The sequence below is a fragment of the Poecilia reticulata genome, chromosome 1, assembly GCF_904066995.2.
Source record: "Poecilia reticulata chromosome 1, P_reticulata-male-v2, whole genome shotgun sequence".
Taxonomy (NCBI): domain Eukaryota; kingdom Metazoa; phylum Chordata; class Actinopteri; order Cyprinodontiformes; family Poeciliidae; genus Poecilia; species Poecilia reticulata.
In genome coordinates, this window is record NC_088830.1 from 27,964,350 (window position 1) to 27,984,433 (window position 20,084).

Genomic DNA, 20,084 nt, shown 5'->3' on the forward strand with positions numbered 1-20,084 from the left:
TATCAAACCTACATTTATAAACAATTGTATTATTTAAGTACGTTTTTAATACATAGTTCTGCATATTTAAATATGATTAGTGGCTATAACAATAGAATAGGAATGGAATATTCTGATATCGATGTATGATGAGGATATTACTAAGCACACAGCCGTGAATAATTTATTACGAACGGCTGTGTGTATAATGTATTATAATAATACATATTTATATAACTATACAAACACAAATAGATAATGATTAATACTGAATAATATATATTGGATACATGTTTATATGTATGTACATACACACACACACACACACACACACACACACACATATATATATATTTATTTTCCCTGCCGACGAGTTGTAGCTTGAGATTCAGTTGAAAATCCGATGTGAGATTAATCCGTGCTGCAGTGAAACTGTCTCTCTTTAAAGATATCTCTCTCTTCTTCCTCTTACTAGTGAAAGAATTACATAATAATAGTCTTTACCACCTCTCGCCCAGATCGTTAGCTGGAGATGGGCACCAGCAACCCTCCCGACCCCACTGAGGGACAATGGTGTCAAGAAAATGGATGGATGGATGGATAGTCTTTACCACCTGTGTAAACTTTGCTGGTGAATGTTATAACCCATAAGTTTTATAATATGTGTTGCATTGTTTAATTTCTAATATAGGCTATTGTGTCAGATAATATAAGTCAATGTTAGAGAATATAAGTCAATGTTAGAGAATAATTAATATTTTTAGATTTACGGAATCTCAGTTAGCCTTCATAGCGGGGCTGAACCCCGTATTACACCAAGCACTGTAGCTAATATTAGCTGGTATCTCGCCAGTGGACATAAATACAGTAAAGTAATATTCCAATCACAATATACACACAATAATATGCCCATATTACTTGTGAAATGTTGTCTGTGGAGCCCTCACATCAATAATCCATAGATCCGAACAACAATATCCCTCAGTGCTGAGGCATCTTCTGTTGTTTTGATTGAGCAAAGTAGGAGGGACTACCGCTCCAAGATGGCCGCCGGAGCAGCCAATGCGGGGTCTACTCTTATTTATGACATTTATTATGTCTATGGTTAAAACTACTTTACTTATGAAAAGCAACAGCTGTGGCAAAGTGCTCCACAGATAAATTAATACTCAAAATATGGGAGAAAAATAGAAATAATTTGTCATAATAACTCCATATTTTCTTAAATATATTTTAGTATATATTCACTACAGCATCTCCTATAAGAGAAGTGACCTTTACTGTGATAAATCTTTATAATTTGGACACTTTACTGAGAAAAGGCCTACATCTTGTGATATTTTTATTAGTTAGTTTACTTTACCTTTTATATAAATTGAGCTTAAAGTGTAGCGTGACTCTTCTTAATATCAGTATTAGTTATAATGAAATGCAGCAAAACAAAATGTGTCAAAATAAAACCCTACATATCTGTGTTGTGTTTATATTCCTTTGAATGTAATCTTCATAATATATAAGTTAAAAAGAGTATAGTAGATTATTATGGTGGCCTGGAAGGGTCAACAACAGGCAAAAGCCACAACGTAATTTTTTTTCTTGTTTTTTTTCCCATTATCTTCACAAAACCACTGTTACTTTTTAAAAATAATGTAAGTATTTTTGTTTTCTCAGCAACAATTTGTCAAGAGCACAGCCTGTCAAGTACATTATACAGCTTAATTACACACACTGATATCTTTATTTCTGATAGTTAGGATTTTCTGCTTACAGCTAATGAAGAAATTAAAATCAGAATCTTACATCAGAGAAATAAAAACTAATTTTAATGAGGAAATGTGGGGTTAAATACTTTTATTTTTGAAGAATATGTTTTCTGACAAAATTGTGAAACCTGCCAATGTTGATTAATAATGGCACAAATAAATAATGATTAATACTAAATAATATATATATACACATATACACATATAACATAAAACAGATAAATTGAAAAAAAAAAAAAAAAAGGGAATCCTCTCTGTTTTCAATGCTCAGCCAGAAACAACCAATCAAGAGCCAGGAGGAGGATCTTAGCGCTGTCAATCATGCTCACACTCCCTCTTGCTCTTTCCAGAATCTTCCCCATAGCAGAATGCTAACGCTAGTTAGCATGGACACTGACGATGGTGGATAAACTGTTTTCCTGTCACAGTAAATTGTTTCACCAGGACGTTCCCAAGAGTGATTGACAGCGCTAAGACCAACCTCCTGGCTCTGATTGATTTCTGTCAGAGCGGTGCATTTCTTCAAAAGCAATAGTAGCTCAGGAAGGTGGAGGAGACGATTTTTCACAATTACTATACTGTCACAACACGGTGACAGTACTAACAAATACGTTAAAAAAAAAGTTTTTGTAAACATTTCATACTTTAGTTTTAATGAAAAGTGTGTTTAATACCTGCTTAATGGTTATTTTCAAACAAACCTCATTGGAACAGATATTCTAACTGATCAAACATTAATTTTTACATATTTTATTTGTTTACTTATGTAATATGATCGTATAAGTGCTGAACTTTAATAAACAGGAGTCCAAGATAGAAATTTTGAGATTGAACCACAATTAAATTTTGTATTGTTTTCTGTGTCTTGTGTTTGAGTAACATTGGCATCTCTTTATGTTCTTTGATATTTGGCTTGAAAGACCTGAGAGAAGTGGAGAAAATGTTAATTAAAAGAGAACTGCAACAATTCTTCCAAATAATTCATCAATACGTTCCAATTTTGAACTTCCTCGTGTGTCATTGTTGGATTTAAGCTCATAGTATCGACTGTTTTCTATGAATGAACATAAATTAAGGAAAACGGAGCAAATGAGGACAGCTGAGAATGAGAATGGAAGACAGGGACACGCCGCCTCGGTTGAGCCCGATTTAACACAAACAGGAAGCTGACGTCAACGGCAAAGGAAACCACAATCTGCACTTGCTAGCAACCTTCCTGTCTCACTTTCTCCCCTTTTCCCCCATAAATTTGAATTAAATATTCTTGAATAACAATCTTTTCTTTCTGTTCATGTGTTTTGAAAATGGCACCGATGAGCATAAAGAAATTTAAATTCAAATTAAACAATATGTCACCAGAAAATGTCAGTAAAATAGCTGTTATTTAAATATACTTTTAACATCTTATTTTATGTTTAAATGAAGACAGATGATAAATATGCTTTGAAATAGTTACCTGCGTTCAGTTGATTAGTCTTGGAAAATTAAAAATGTTTCATTCTGCATCTCCATAGATTGTAGATGATGACATAATTTATGGTTATTCACGTTGCAACATGTTTAATGTTGCAATGTTTAATGCTTTTTTTCTTCATAGTAATTCAGCTGGGACCATTTAAAGTCAGTGTGAGTAAAGGAAAGTTTGCACATCACAGTTTTCATCCATTTGTCAAAAATAGTTTTTTATTTTCAGATTAGCAGGTTATTAAAAGGAGAGGAAGCGGTCTGATTTGTTTGAAGTGAAGTTCTGTGAGGTTATTATTATAGTTTCCTCTTCCTGTGACAGAAAAATGTCAGATTGTGGTGAAGAAATCGCTTTTCTGTCAGGTAAAACTAATCCAGGGGTCTTCAACCTGTGGTTCCGGGACCATAGGTGGGTCTCTGGACCTTCCACAATGGTCCCAATATCTCTTAATACCTTTGGCTAAAAATAATAAAGAGCTAAGTATTTTTAAAATAGATATCATGACGACTTGCAGTTTTTTCATGGAATGATTGCATTGAGTTTCCACAACAGAATGACACTAAAAGTTCCAGTAATATTGTTCAGATCTATTTTTCTTTGAGTTATTACATCAGTCTCAACAAATATTAACATCCTATATAAAGATGTATTGATACTTTTTTTAGCAGAGATTTTATTACAAAACCTAAACATAGAATTACAATTGGGGTTCTTTAAAAAAATAACAGATTTAATGGAGCAAACTTCATTAAAAATTTTAAGTTGTGTTGGAATGTTAGCAGCTCAAAATCATGATTTTTTTTTTTTAGCTGAACTAAGGAGAGAAACTCCTCTTTTGAAAGGTGGAGGATCCCAAGTCATCAGAAGCTGGTTAGTAATTTAAAATGATCCAAACCAGAAATGTTTTTATTTATGTAATAAAATGTTAATATTTGTTGATATTAACCTCGCTACATCTAAAAATACTTTCTAAGTTGGACTATTCAACATCAAGTTATGCTGGTGGACTCTGGCGGCTACATCAACCCAGTTTATCAACTGATCCACCTGACCTGATCATGAGTGATGATGAAGATGATGCTGTCTCTTGACGAGCTGAAGAGGTGGTCTGAAACCACTCACAGCGTCAACCACAGAGTCTCTAGAGTAACACGGATGTTGATCGGCTGAAAAAAGAGGAATAAACTTAACACCTCTTGTGAAAGTGTACATGAAATAATAAAACGAGGTTAAAGGGAGGATGTTACCTCCCTTTAACGTCGTTTTATTATTTCATCCAACTGACATGTTTGAAAGTGATAAAATCAGTTGTACTTCTGGCAGTTTGTATATCAGTAAATCAATGGTGAGGGATGTAAATAATTCATCTTCTTACGATTGTCAATTAACGGTTTATTAGATTAAAATTTGTTTCAAACGATTAACTGATAACCTCCACATAAACAGTCTTTTGGTGTTGTAGTTTGGTCGCCAACCAGCAGGGGGCGCCACTGGTCATTTTCCATCAGCGGCACCGTTGGTACAGGAATCAAGATGGCGGAGATATACCAGAGCGTGAAAGAGAAACGGTCCAGAGTCCAGCGTGGGTTTCTGGTTTGAAATATAAACACTCAACAAGCTACTTAAGTTAATTTGAAAAGTAAATACTCTAAAAGATCTTGAAGTTTTACCTGATGGCGCTTATTCAGCTGAGCTACATGACAGAGCAGCGTCAATGTCTGCCTGTTTTGTTGTGCAAAAACCAGCGGTGACCAACGAACCAACGATGACCGTTAATAGTCGCCTTTAGTTTGATCACTTTTAAGATTGTTGGTTTTCATGGAGAAATACCCACAACAGTAAATGTTCAAATGGATTAATCCACAAAATTCAAAGTTGTTCAAAGTTTCTGGCTTGTATTGCTAATAGTAGTTTGGTTACTGAGCAGAAAATGCCAACAAAGTTTGAACACGTTTCTTAATAGAAATCAGAACTGTAAATGCTTCCTGAAGTTTTATTTTCTGAATCTTGTGGTTCTAGATGACTCTAAAAGGTCTGATCAGACGTTATGGGTGACATTTTGTTAGCTTTGTCTATTAAATGGAAAAACCACAGGGGGTGCTTCTTGTATCCTTTGCATCATTGGAAGTTGTGTCAGTTTTGCATTTTCAAATGTGGGGGAATCCGATTGTCGGTAGTTTGTGAATTACACCTACCCTTCTTTCATAACTGTAAATGTGAGAATGTCAATTTGTAAAAGTCTCATTTTCTGTCTCTAGGTGTGCGTACAGTCATTTCTGAAAAGTCTGGGAAATATGTGGGATAACATGCAGAGGCACTGGGAAACAATCTGTTTTTTAGATTTAAAAATTCCATAATTCCCAATTAACCATCAAGCCTCATCCAAAATTTGAGCCAAATAAAGTCAACAGAGCTACAAACAGATGAGAACAACATGTATTCCAACTACTGGGAATCAAGGCTATTATAGTTAACTATAATACTATTACTATTACTATTTTTTAATACTAATAATTATAAAATAACAAAAACTGAAATTAAAACTTTTTTAACAGAAATAAAAACAGTAATTAAAAAAACTATAACGAACTGGAACTATAGCATGCATTTTTAAAATTAAAACTTAATGAACTTATACATATAATGTCCTTTGTTTTCATAGGAAAACAGGTTCAAACTTTGAATAGATTCAAAGCATGTTTATCTATTTATTAGCCTTTCAATAGGGAGAAAACACCAGTCGGTTGTTGTTCAACAACAGTTGAGTACATTTTTGAAAACGGCATCTTCTTTTGAGTATTCATTACTCAATCAATGTTTACATAATCACAATTCGATACTTTGACCTTTTTGAATTTTGCACCTAAAATTGACCAAAATATGAAAAAAATAAAAACGGCTACTATGACTAATAAAATTTAAACTAAGACTAATATTTAACTAATAAAAACTTGAAAACACACTCTAAAATGAGTTGGCCCATGAAGCTGTTTGCAACAAACAACATGACATGATCTACTTCGTGAGGAAATATAGGTTATTCAAATTATGTTACATTCACGTCCTATGGCGGAGAGCGCACTTTATTTTGCAGCAGCCGCAGCATAAAATGCCTCTGCAGCAATTTACCTTGCAGTAGTATCAGAAGATGCCACTGCTGCAACAGTTCAGTTTGCAGCAGCATCATTAGTGATGCTGCTGCTGCATCATTGGCTTTGCAGTTGCATCATGTGGACTTTCAGAAAAACGATTAAATGTTTCTCAAGTTTGGTCAAGCTGCTAGAGTGCTGTGTGGGCGTGTTGCTATTTTAATATTAGTTGCTTTACACAATTGATTCTGAACTAAGTTGTATGTTTGCTTTAACCAGAACAACCATCTCCAGGAAAGTATTGGTTTTACCTCTTTATTTTTTTGATCCGCATGATTTACTTTAGCTCAGTTCTTCTTAGGATCTCTTCATGTTTTTTTCCACACCCTTTACATTTCTTTGCAGTACTCGAGTATCTATCTTCTCATGACCAGAGTTGGGTTAGTTACACAGCAAAATATTTCTTGACTAGTTTCTAGTGTAAATAGTTTAGTACACTAGAATAAGACAAAACTAATTTGCAAGTAACTTTTCAGCAAAACATAGGAGCTTGGTTTAAGTAAATAATTCCTTAATATTATATGTTAATGTACTGGCAGATTCCTACACTTATAACAAAATATTTTTTCTATTAGTGAAATAATCTGCTAGAACTGGTACTTCTTCACTAATATTAAGAAATTATTGGCGTAAAACAATCTCCTAGATCTTCCTAGAAAGACTCTTGTAAGTCTCATGTCAAGTGATCTAACATATTTGGACTAGAAAGTAAACAAAAATACTTAAGATTTTGTGTTTTTGCAGTGTACTCAGTTACATTTAAGTATAAAATTCTGCATTTGAGAAAATATGAGGAAATAAACAGAAGCAGAGAATGGAAAACTAAATGTATTCACCAAAACCACGGCAGAGCAACAAAAAACACAAAAACCACATACAGCTGTTTCGTCAGTTTCACTTTAGCTTTAAACAAGCTTTAGAGTTAACTGAATTTAGAAAAAAATTCTCTGAAACCCTTTTACTGTCTAATTTTTCAGTGACTGGTGTTTAAACCTAACATCCAATAACAGGAAGATTTAAGATGTGTGTGTGGGATTCAGCATGAAGCGCTCTTTGGATGGAAGAGGCATAAACCTGAATGTCAAATTAAGACAAGGCCGTTGCTTTCATGGCCACCAAGGCCAATCCAGTCTTAACATTGTTTTCTTATGGTCAAGCTATTACGACGGTGTTGGGTCATTGTACATACAAATAATAAAAAAGGAGTAAAATTTTGCCAACAACTCAGAATTTTTTTGAGTTTCAAAAGTAAAAAATGTTATTTTTTTTCTAAAAAATAATCTGGTATTTATCTTAATCTTCTTTTCAAAATCAGAAATGTCAAAGATTTTTCAAAGAAATTTCCGAGATTAATTTCAAATTTTTTATTTTTTTGGCGGGAATTTACTCCATTTTTTTTCTATCCACAATGGCCGTTGTTCGCTACGGCTTAACCCTTGTGTTTACAAATGGAGTCCAACCGACCCCAGACCCGTATTACTTGTATCATTTGCCTCAGTCTTCGCACGCACTAGAGTTAAAGCAAGTATCACATGTCTGCAGATATTTCTCAAGAGCAACGGACGGAATGAATGTGTGTCATTCGAATTTTTTCTTTTTAAAAAATATTGCTAGCTTACCTCTCTGGCATCGGACTTTCGTTTATTTATTTAGTTTCACGAACTCGCTGTTGTTATCGGAAGACTTGGGGGCTCGGTTACACTTTTAGCACTTCGATATAACAATAGCAGGCAGGTAGCGTTCGTGTTTGCCAGTCCGACATTAGCGGCGTCACCATAATTTCTCCTTCCGAGATAACTTCCGGCTACATTTCAAAATAAAAGCATCAACGAAAATTACACTAATTGCAGCAAGCTTCTCAGGGCTACATGTTGCTACCATGCCATTACATTAAAAGACAAAAAATCCGTTTTGGTTGTTGAAATAATGTGAAACTGACATAAGTTCTTAAAACCAACTAATAAAGATATTTTAAAAATACATAATTAAAGAATAATGGACTTAAATTGGCCTCAAGAAGACAAAGAAATTGTACTCTTGAATTCTTATTTTCTTTTTAAATTTTTAAAGCAGTCACAGTAGATGATTTCAATATGTTTCAAAGATTTCTGTTTTTCAGTTGTCCTGTACAGGACACGATTCATTAATTGTGGAAATTGTTTATCAGTCTCCTTCTTGAAAACCTGGCATTTCAACTGTGTGCAAACTTTTTATAGCTACCATAAATGTTGCATCCCTAGTTGAATTACTGCAGTTTGGATCCTTCAAAAATTATTACATTTAATTGTTAACATTTCAATTTTCTTATATAACATTTTGCTTTGATAAAAATATGACAAATTTTAAGAATTAGAAACTGCCCAACTAAGCAGATAAAATTAATATTAGTTTATTTGTACAGTGTCACACCACAACAAATGTCAACTCAAGATACTTTACAAGACAAACAGGTCCAATTTACAAACAGAATAAAATCATACTATAATATTACAATGATGTTTGTGTGTGATGCAAATCATGGTAATTCATTTGACAAGCGTAGGCAGATTTTTCTACACACAGGTACAATCTAGAGCTTCACATTTGAACACAGATCTTCAGCACGGAGAGAAAGACACTCGTGGATATGAAGATGGAGGATCCTGCTGCAGGCTAGTAGTTGTAGGAGTTTCTGTTACACGACGGGCTGCTGCCGCCGCCGACTGTCAGACGCTCCAGAGCTGTTCAGGCACAAAGTGGAGGCGGATTAAAACAAATTTCAGATGAGATAATATTTTACTTACAGCAAAGCGCCAACAGAAAGTTTATTACAGGTTTTGATTATAGGCAAGAAATCGGTTAAAGAACAAATGAAGCAAATGAAGCTAAACTCTTGATGCTTTATTTATAAGAAATTCACTTATTATCTTCAGTGATGGGTAGTAACTAATTGCATTTATTCAGTTACATTTTCTTGAGTAACTTTTTGGAGGAGATTTACTGCAATATACTTTTTACTTTTACTTGAGGAATTTTATGAAGTGTCACTACTTTTACTGGAGTAAATAAAAAACAAGTAAAGCAAACCAGAGATATTGTAAAAACAAAGTTCTCCATTTGTAGCTATTAAAAAAACTATATATTTTCTGTATGTGCAGAAATATTTCCACAGTGATTATACGTATAGTAAAATGACAAACAGAACAGAACAAAATCTAAAATATGACGTTTGGTCTGAAAACTTTCTGCTGGCACCTTGTGACATAATATCAGGTTACCTGAAAATCTTTTCTCTTCATCTTCGTTCTTAGCGACACTTTTCCCTCGATGGTAGGAAACTGTTAGGAAACAGAAGAAGGCAAATCAAAAATGTAATGTACATTTTTAAATAGGCAACCTGACAACCCCTTAGAATGACATATAATTATTACCCTCTATTTATTTAAAAATAAATATATAGTCAACTAAATGTGTGTATTTTAAAGTGAATCTGTTTTGTAAAAAATATTAAAATGCACACTACATTATTTGTGTCTGTTTAAAATCAAAATTTCAAATATGACACTTAAGTCACATAAACTTGATTTTTAAACAAATAGGAGAATTTAACTGCTGCTTCAGGAGGTTTTAGGTAAAATAACGTAGAACTAAACGTCGCAAGGTTTTGTTTTAACAATGTTCCACACGGTGGGCTATAAGTTTCCATACACAGGAGAATGTAAAATGTATATTTCTTTTATATTTCAGATACCCAAGAAGATGCGTTTGACAAAAGAGCAAAGAATCGAAATTATACAGATGGCTGGATCCAGAAGAAGTCGCATGGTTGCGCAAAAGAAAAAATGGAACAAGCATCACACACGACACTATAGCAAAACTTATTTGCAAGTTTCAGAAAACTGGAAATGTTGCAGATCAACCACAAAGTGGTCCAAGGCGTGCAGCGATTACACAAAGTCCCACAAAAATAACAACGGCTGTCCAATACAGAATGTTTTTTTTTCTGTGTAGGGAAACTTATGGCCCACCGTGTGGATGTGGAGTTTGTCAAAATTTGTTCATTTATTCTTCAAATTCATTTTATATTGTCAAAAATATATTTTCTCCAGACATGTTGTTTTTGCTGTTATGTTACGCTGCTCTTGGCAGTTGGTGGTTACCGTAGCAACCAGTAACCGACAGTTACGACCCTTTTTTCTGTTGCTGTCTGTTAACATGCCGTCCGCATGTGTTAGGATAAGCTCTATGCTTTCTTTACAACTATTATATTTGAACATATATTTTAGACAATTTTAATTATATATGGGGTTTCAAGTGTAATTTTGCCATGTTTTGTATATGTTTTAACTGCTATTATAATTAATGTTGTATGTTTTAGCTGCTCATTGGGAGCCATTGCTATGTAGTTTTTTTAGGATATTTAATGTATTTTATTTAATACATAAGGGTTGAAGCCACTGAACTGATGTTAACCACCAACTTGATTTTCTCTCTTGTTAGGCATATTTAAATTTTTGCTGCAAAGTAATGTTTCAGTTATGTGTGATAATCTTTGAATGTTACATGTGTGTTTTTATTTCCTGTTCTAAAATATTTTTTTTGTTATAAGGAAAGTTGCTTATTCCATTGGTAGATTATTTCACTTAAAACTACACTTTTCACCAATTTTAAGGCATTACTGACTTAAAACAAGATCCTATATTGTACCGAAAAGTTACTTGTAAGTTAGTTATGTCTCATTTCAAATGTATTCAATATATTTGCACTAAAAATACTTGCAGAGATGTTATGAAGGTACAGAGATATGCTATGTGCTAGTGTGTCAATATGTTGGTGATAAAAATGCTTTATGTGATATTTTTAAGCAAACAGTTAACAGTAAAAATAAAAGTGTGTGACTCACCACTGTGACTTTGTGTGGGCCCGACCCAGCGATGTTGCCTCCTGTCTGATACTGAAAACAGTAATTTTGCGCCGTTAAACCCACATATTTCGCTGGCGAACCGGCATGTTTCACAACTCCTCTTTTTTTGAATACAAGGTTAGCTAAATAGGATTCGAAGTATGAGTAATGTGTGTGTACTCACATCTCTTCTGGAGGGCCATGACGGTGGGTTTGGTGAAGCGCATTAACAAAAGGACCAGGAGGACGATGCTGAGCAAAGCTATCACCACCTTACAGGCCGTCAGCTGACCCTCAAAATCTGGGAGCTTCTCAACTGGAGACAAAACAGAAATTATTCTCTAACTAAAGTCTTAATGATAACATCATGTAAAGTAAGGAAGGAACGAACTTTACCAATCATGAACAGCATGCCTTCAGCGGGGTTTAAATAAAGTCATTTAGACAGACTTGTATGAAAAATTCACCAGTATGTTAATGTCAAGTTTATTTAGGTGAGTAGCAACTAATTACATTTACTTGAGTAACTTTTTGGAATAAATTTACTTTTAAGAGTATTTCTACCATATTGTACTTTTTATTTTTAGTTGAGTAATTGAACTATAAAGTATTTCTATTCTTACTTGATTCAAATTTCTGGATTTTCTTCCCACTAAATGAAAAACAAAAATGATTCAACCAAACATTCACCAGACGCAGAGACACACACACACGCACGCACGCGCTCACACACACACACACACACACTCACACAGCAGCAGTTCCTATTGAATTTTCATAAGTTTTTTATTGAAAGAAACCAATTTGGGAAATTTTTCTTTTTCCTGATTTTTTTTTTTTTTGTTACTTTATAAATTATTGTCATTTTTAAAATACCAAAATTTCCACTTAACTTTATACTTTTGTCTGAAGCCTGTCATAATAACACATTTTGCTGGACGATAAATTGTCCCAGAAGCTATTGCAATAAACGATAATATTGTAGTTTTGAGAACATTTTCCAGTAAGATAATGTTAATGATGTAATTCAAGAACACATCATTACGGATCAATAAACTTTAAATTTTAAAAAATATTTTACATTTGATCTAGAAGGCATTTTAAATGTGCAAAATTACTTAACAAAATAACACAAACAACAAATAAAATTAATTATGAAGTGTCTGTAAACAAAACTGCCCTTCAAAAAATGACCTACTGAGACCAAAACACCAGAATGAAGATTTTTATCATCCAGTTTTAGTAGAAAGAGAGAAAAGAGGAAAAATGATAAATCACGCAAATGGAAATTATTGAGTTTGTTTTAATTTATCATGCAATCGCATTATAAATTGATTTATTGCTTATTGTGACAAACCTATTTGGTCCAACTGACTAGTAATTTTTAAATATTAAATGACTGATATTTTGATCAGTTACTCTGTACTTGAGTGATTTCTCGGACGACTACTTTTTAATTTTACTTAAATAAAAATATGTTGAAGTATTGCTACTCTTACTTCAGTACAATTCTTGGGTACTCTACTTGTTTATATAGCACTTTTAAAAGCAGGGTGAATTTGCATGTAAGTGTAATTTCAAAAGATCCTGAAGATAAGAAGGGACCAATCCATTTAAATCTTTATAAGTCATTAAAGGAATCTATCCAAAACAAAACAGGCAGCTAGTACAAAACAGGCCAATAAGCTGAATTAGGGATTTACTTATGCCTTTATATAATGAGGTACAATAATCCAATATCGATGTAATAAAGGCATGAATAATTCCTTCAAAATCCTTAAAGTTGCAGCATGTAAACATATTTTTAAAAAATGTTTCCATTTTTGTTAAAACTGTTATGTTCTGACTGTATAATATGAGACAGATAATCTGTGAAAAGACTGGAGTGAAGAAATACATCGCTCCTGACCAAAAACAACCAATTAGAGCCAAGGGGAGGGTCTTAATGCTGTCAATCATTCTTGTGTACTCGCTGCTAAATATAAGCTGTGGAGAAACAATTTACTGTTATAGAAAAACAATTTCCCACTGTCATTGGTGGCTATGCTAACTAGCCTTAGTATTCGTGGCAGGCTTTGTTATAGTGAACCAGCGGGTAAGAGTGATTGACAGCGCTAAGACCCTCCTCCTGACCCTGACTGGTTGTTTCTGACTGAGTGGTGTATTCCTGTAGTTCAGTGTTTTTTAACCCTGGTCTTCGAGACACACTGCCCTGCATGTTTTAGGTATTTCCCTGCTTCAACACACGTGATTTCAAATGATGGCTGATTAACAAGCTTTTTCTGAACTGCAATCATTTAAATGGGGTGTGTTGAAGCAGGGAAACATCTGAAACATGCAGGACAGTGTGCCTGAGGACCAGGGTTGGGAAACACTGCTCTAGTTGGTACTGGGAGGTTTATCACAGATTATCTGTCTTATATTATATTGTCGCAACATAATAGTGATTTTAACAAACATGTAAAAACCACTTTTTATAAAACAACTTTTAAACAAAAATAAGATTTAACAGGTGGCCAAACTTAATTTAACAACTTAGCTAATTTTAAACAGCTATGAAAGATAACACCAAGATTCCTAACATAAGTCAGACAAAATGGGAGCTAAGGAAGTTTTAGAGTGCACTGAATCAACTTTCTTAAACACAGATATAATCAGAGGTGGGTAGAGTACCCAAAAATTGTACTGTAGTAAGAGTAGTACTTTATATTTTTACTCAAGTAAAAGTAGAAAGTAGCCGTCCAAGAAAATACTTAGAGTAAAAAAGTATTTGTTGAAAAGTTTGTTAAATACTGAGTAACTGATCAAACGATCAATTATTTAATATCTAAAACATAACATCATCAAATGAACCAAAAATATAAAGTTATGTTTATATATTTTAAGGACCAAAATTAAAATAATTACAAAATTACAAAATTATGAAAAAGAAACATTTTTCCAAATCAGTTTCTTTAAACAACAACAAAATTAAAAACTTCAGGTGTCAGTCTGGTGACTTTTTGTTTGTTTTTCATTCAGTGAATAGAGTTCAGAAATTTTACTCATGTAAGAGTAGAAACGCTTCATAATAAAAAAGTTCAGTAGTAAACATATTCCTCCTAAAAGTATATTTTCTTCCCAAAAACGTTACCAAATGTAACTGAGTAAATGTATCTGCCTAACTCGGGTTGTCATGTGTAGAATGTTGTTGGCACCAACCTTTGCACTCGACTCTGATTGTCTTGCAGTCGGACGTTTCGTTAGCTCCGTTAGCATGAATCATGTAGCATTTCTCCGCTTCGGTACCCGGATGGAGCCATATTGGTTCATATTCACAGCCTTTTCTGTCCTTACAAACATTTTGAAGAATCTCGGAGACGTGTTGTTTTGAGCTATAACTGACATTCAGGGAAGTGTTGTTGAAGCTATGATACGGAACCAGCTGGACAGTCCCTGCGCATGTTTCTGTCCAAATGACGTTGAGAATGCCCACTGTGATGGAAAGGCTGTCGGGTTTGGAAGTAGGAGCTGCAGATGCACAGGAGCAGACTGTAGAAGTGTTTGGGCTGATTGTACTTGAGTTGTCCTGACTACTCACTATAAAAAACACACAAACAAAACAAAAGTTTAAAATATTAAGTTAGAGAAGCTTTGGAGGAATCCTTTCTCACACAACCATCAGTAAAACTCAAATGTACAGGATAAATTGTTCCCTGTTGTTTAGATCAATGTTGAAAATGTTCCACAATAAAGGAGCAGTGTGAGGTCTAGAATAGAAATATCCTTAATTATTAATCACAGCGGGGAAATTCAGATGCAACAACAGCAAATCAAAGTTTAACATACATATTCAAACTGAGGTAAACAATATCCAACTGTACAGGATTGGCAAATATACAACATAAGAAAATAACACTGCACAACAGGGATGTTATTATGATGAAAATAGCAGCTGGGATGTAAACCGTTATGGAGGAAGGATATATAATAATGCTGCTTTGTGCACGAAGGATGCAGCAGGATGGAGTGCTGGGACTCTGTGGAGAATGATATCTGTCTGGTTTGTCAAACTTACTCACAATTCTGCTTCCAACTTGAACAAAAAATCCCAGTGGCAAGTAAAAGGAATCAACCCCAGAGCATGACTCTGCCACTACCACATGTTCCTACTAATATTCAATTCGCTTGAACAAGCTTGTAGAATATTTTATCCCTGCATAAACTTTCTGGTTTATGCAGGGATAAACCACTTTAACCCACTTCGTACTTCAAATATGCAAATAGAACAGAACCAGAATGTTTTGCAGCTCTTTCAGGGTTTCTGTTTTTGTTTTGGGAGTCTCACTCCCCACTTTCTGTCGTCTTTTGACTAATTTTGGAGAAACATTCAGTTTTTCTAATGTCACTGTTGCCCCAAATTCTCTTCACATACTTAATGTCAATCTGCACTGTATCATGGTATATGTAATCCTGTGGATTTTCAGATCTTCTCCTGACTGATACCTTTGGAAAATTAGATCAATTTGATTCGTCTGTTGTATGAAATGTGAATAAAACCTGGTGTGAAATGTGAGTAAAACCTGGTTGTGGTTTATTTTAGGATGATAAATTCTCTGTAACTGCTGTTAGATGTGAAAGAAATTAGACTAAATGTTGAAACTGGATTAAAAATGTGCATTAGATTATGGGTTTGGACTCTTATTCAGATAGTTTCCTGTTCATTTTTGTCTTGTTATATTTTGCAGGATTGGTTGTTTTTCAGTAGACGAGTCCATAAAAATAAAAAATGAATACAGTTCTAATTGTTTTAATCAGATTACTTTTTAAATCCCTTTTGCAGTTTTTAAAATCAGTTTCTCCCGGCGTTTCTGTTTCTCTCTCAGTTTGATACTATCACAGTTTAGCAGGTTGCAGTTAAAATACTTTGAGGTGCAAACGTGACATTAGTACGAGGGTTGAGTTTTAACATGTGCAAAGTTCCTGTAGTAAATTTGGCGCTGTAACAAGACCAACAGAAAGAGGTTATTGATCTATACATAATTAGACGTACAATATCTATTAGTTTCAGTTTAAATAACCTAAGTCTGTTCCTTCCTAAGTCTGTTCCTTCCTGACTGAGCTACAGAGTCATGATTTCCTCTAATCTTGTTGCTGTGAACTCAAAATGTTAGGGTCAAAAACCTAAAATATGAAAGCTAGACTTAGGCCGTCTATAAATTTAAACTTGAATTGAAAAACCCTCGTTAAAAATCCAGCTTTCTTTAACACAGAACAAATGATTGTACAAATGAACGTATATGTAAATATACTGAGCCAACATTCACAAAAACACGATTTCTGCCACTTACCTTCGCCATCGTCTTAAAAACATTTCAGTCAAGCATAAAGCCGAAGCTTACCATTCTAATAATCTTATTTCTATTTTATTTTAACATTTTGTACAAACCAACTCACCTGCAGACACAAGAGAAAGGGCCACGATGATCACAACGGCGCTCAGATCCATCATAGAAGGGATTAAGTGGATGAATAAGATAAACGTAGGAGAACAAACAGCTCAGTTCAGGTTGACACGCCAACAACAGCAGAAGTGATGAGAAAGGAAATGATGCAGAGCTGCAAAAAACAAAAAACCCTCCTCTCCCCCACAGCCACCTTCTCCATACAGTGAAGAACTTCATCCACAGATGGCGGCTGCAGCTTTTGCAGAAAAGCAGATTTCCTCTCTTCAAAGCAAATTGGGTGAAAAAGGGGTGGGGAAAGTAAGAAACGACGAAGAACGAGTAGGAAGCAGGAAGAGATAGGAGAAGGCAGAGAACACAAACGTTACTTTAATCTAAGTACTTTCAGCATGTTGGTGTGCCAGAAGGTGTACAGAAACACAGATTTACTGAAAATATCACAGCGGTACTGAACAATGATAAAGCTAAATAATTTTATGTCTTTATGTTAAAAGTTTGTTTTTACGAATATACACGCCCACATGCACATGTTTTAGCTGTAATTAAACCGTTACACAACTGATCCAAAATGTTATTATCTCTGGGCCTAAAGAGGAACGATCCGGAGTCAGCTTCAGCTACACTGTAAAAAGAAAAAGAAAATTGTTACAAGTAATCAAAGGACGTTTATTCAAGTAAATACAGCTCTGGAAAAAATGAAGAGCCCTCTTAAAATGATCAGTTTCTCTGATTTTACTCTTTATAGGTATATGTTTGCGTAAAATGACCATCGTTCTTTTATTCTATGAACTACTGACAACATCTGGCTGAAATTCCAAGCAAAAATTTAATATTTAGTCAAAATAACAGAAAAGATGCAATGCTTTCAGATTTCAAATAATGCAAAGAAAACAAGTCCATATTCATTTAGAAACAACAATACTAATGTTTTAACTCAGGATCAATAGGAGGTTTTCTAAGGGCAGTGGGCTCTTCATTTTCTCTAGAGCTGTGTATTAATTTTATTAAGTTGTCATGTTAAACAAACGTAAATAAAGTAAGTTTGACAAACTTAATTTGACTACATGTAGCACATTTTCTATTTTTTTTTTAAGTTGAGGCTTCATTCTCTTTTTTTGCAGTGTAGAAACTCATGATCAGGCCTGAAATCTGGATGTAGTGATGGACCTGGACCTTCAGAGCCACATAAACACGCTTAAAAAGTCGGCCTTCTACCACATGAAGGACATTTCCAGGATTAAAGGACCAATGTATCATACATTGTGTCATACACAGATATGGATAGTACCGTATTTTCCGCACTATAAGGTGCACCGAATTATAAGGCGCACCTTCAATGAATGGCCTATTTTAAAACTTTTTTCATATATAAGGCGCACCGCATTATAGGGCGCATAGAATAGAGGCTGCAGTAGAGGCTGGAGTTACTTTATGCATCCACTAGATGGAGCTGCACTAAAGGGAATGTCAACAAAACAGTCTGACTCGGGTCGGTGAGGACAGCCTTCCGCGACTGGGCCGGGGCGTGGCCGGACGATGGTCACCCTTCTCAGTTCGCGCACAGCATGATGGTGGAGAACGTGGTGCTAAATGACCTGCAGACGACCTGATTCTAGATGGTCGGTAGATAGATAGGTTAGTCACTTTATTAATAGATTACAAACCAGCGTTCTGACAACTATCCCAGCATGCACCACGTACTTCTTCTTCTACAGGCGAAAATGAAGTCCGCGGCTGCTTACCGTAGTTGCTAGACCTGTTGTGGCTCAATATTGGTCCATATATAAGGCGCACCGGATTATAAGGCCCACTGTCTGTTTTTGAGGAAATTTAAGGTTTTTAGGTGCGCCTCGTAGTGCGGAAAATACGGTAACTAGTTAGATTTACTCTGTTAGTTACTGGAGTAACTTTTTAGAAAAAAAAAGTCTTTTAGGAGTATTTTTAGACTTTAAAATACTGTTAGTTTATAAATCTCTGAACAGCTTAGCACCAAAATACATTAAAGGTCTTCTGGTTCTGGTTCTGCTCTGCATCCAGAACCAGAACCAAATATGGAGAAACAACATTCAGCTTCTATGCACCACAAATCTGGAATAAACTTCCAGAAAACTGTAAAACTGCTGAAACACTGAGTTCCTTTAGATCTATACTAAAAACCCAGCTGTTTGGAGTTACTTCTGAGCCGTAATCAATGAAACATTGATCAATATATTTGACTTCCTTTGATGTTTTTAACGATGGCAGTGAACAAAATGTAACAAACATGATGGATTGATTGACTGGTTACTTAAGAAACCAATCAATCAATCAGTGTCCTAAAGCCTAAACATAATTATAAATCTGTTGTGTGTTTTAATGCGAATGTGAAGAACTTTGGTTTTGTCCGAGACCAGGACAAGTTCTTCAGGAAACCTGAGGTAGATAGTGACATTTACTCAGTTACATTTACTAAAGTAACTTTTAGGGGTGGGGGGAGTACATTTAGGAGTACTTTTTACTTTTACTTGGTGAATATTGTTGTGAAGTATCGCTACTCTGACTTGAGTAAAACTAGTTACTCTGAATGAAAGACAAACATGTTTTAAAGAAAAATTCCCCACCTACAATTTATTTCAAAGTGAGACTTCTTGTTCGTACAAAACCTGTAAATATGTTCTACGCAGAACTCCTCAGGCGTCGTAGTTTCAGCTTCATCTGGTTCAAATTGTGTAAAATTATCCCATTAAGCTACTTTTGCTATCAGTCCTGAACTGTATTGATGTTAAGTGAAGCAGAAAGAGCTTTAAGTATTTATTCAGCTGTAGATGTGTCCTCTGCACATGCTATATGTTGTACTTTATGCAATAAAATGCTAATTTTCTTATGTAGAGAAAGGATTTGAATTATTTGCATTATTAAAAAACTTTAAATGTTTTAATGGTTTGGAGTCTTTGTATGTATTCTTATTTTATGTGATTTGGTCTTCGAGTCAGCAATAAAATCTAATATTGTATAAAGCAAGGATAAGATTAATCTCAGGAGTTTTCTAGAAAAAACAAAATTTCTGAAATTAAAAAGTCAAAAATTTGATTGAAAAAAAGCTTAAGTTTTTGGATTAATCTCAGATGTGTTCTAGGAAATTTTGTATATATTTTTGAGTTTGAAAAGTTTAATAATTTCTAAAAAATAAATAAAATTTTAAGAAATTAGTCTGAGAAATTTTGCAAAAAAAACAAACAGGGAAGAAAACAAAGATTTTCTAGAAAAATAAATAAAATTTGAAATTTTCAATTCACAAATTTTCCAGAAGAAAAAAGAAATTTGAGTTTGAAATGTCAAAACTGAGAAAAATCGGCAGAATGTGCAATTACCGATACCCAATTACTCGACTAATTATCAACATAATCAAGACTAAAATAATCG

The 20,084-nt window shown here is 34.3% G+C and overlaps 1 protein-coding gene across 1 annotated transcript; it reads right to left on the bottom strand.

Annotated features, from left to right (window-relative positions):
- Nucleotides 1-8,729: 8,729 nt before the first annotated feature.
- Nucleotides 8,730-19,761, bottom strand: cd5 (CD5 molecule). The gene is made up of 6 exons (XM_008418831.3): nt 16,675-19,761; nt 14,440-14,817; nt 11,423-11,554; nt 11,239-11,289; nt 9,614-9,673; nt 8,730-9,076 (listed from the first exon to the last, which is right to left on the bottom strand). Exons 1-6 carry the CDS (start codon nt 16,727-16,729, stop codon nt 9,009-9,011), a joined length of 744 nt encoding a protein of 247 aa, XP_008417053.2. The 5' UTR covers nt 16,730-19,761; the 3' UTR covers nt 8,730-9,008.
- Between the last annotated feature and the right edge of the window lie 323 nt (nt 19,762-20,084).

Bases quoted from the DNA above. Each gene is read 5' to 3' on its own strand.
- cd5 (XM_008418831.3), bottom strand. From the start codon at position 16,729: ATGATGGATCTGAGCGCCGTTGTGATCATCGTGGCCCTTTCTCTTGTG. The intron at 11,555-14,439 runs GTTGGTGCCAAC...TTTTGTCTCCAG, and splicing joins AATCAGAGTCGAGTGCAAAG to TTGAGAAGCTCCCAGATTTT. The intron at 11,290-11,422 runs GTGAGTACACAC...TACTGTTTTCAG, and splicing joins CATGGCCCTCCAGAAGAGAT to TATCAGACAGGAGGCAACAT.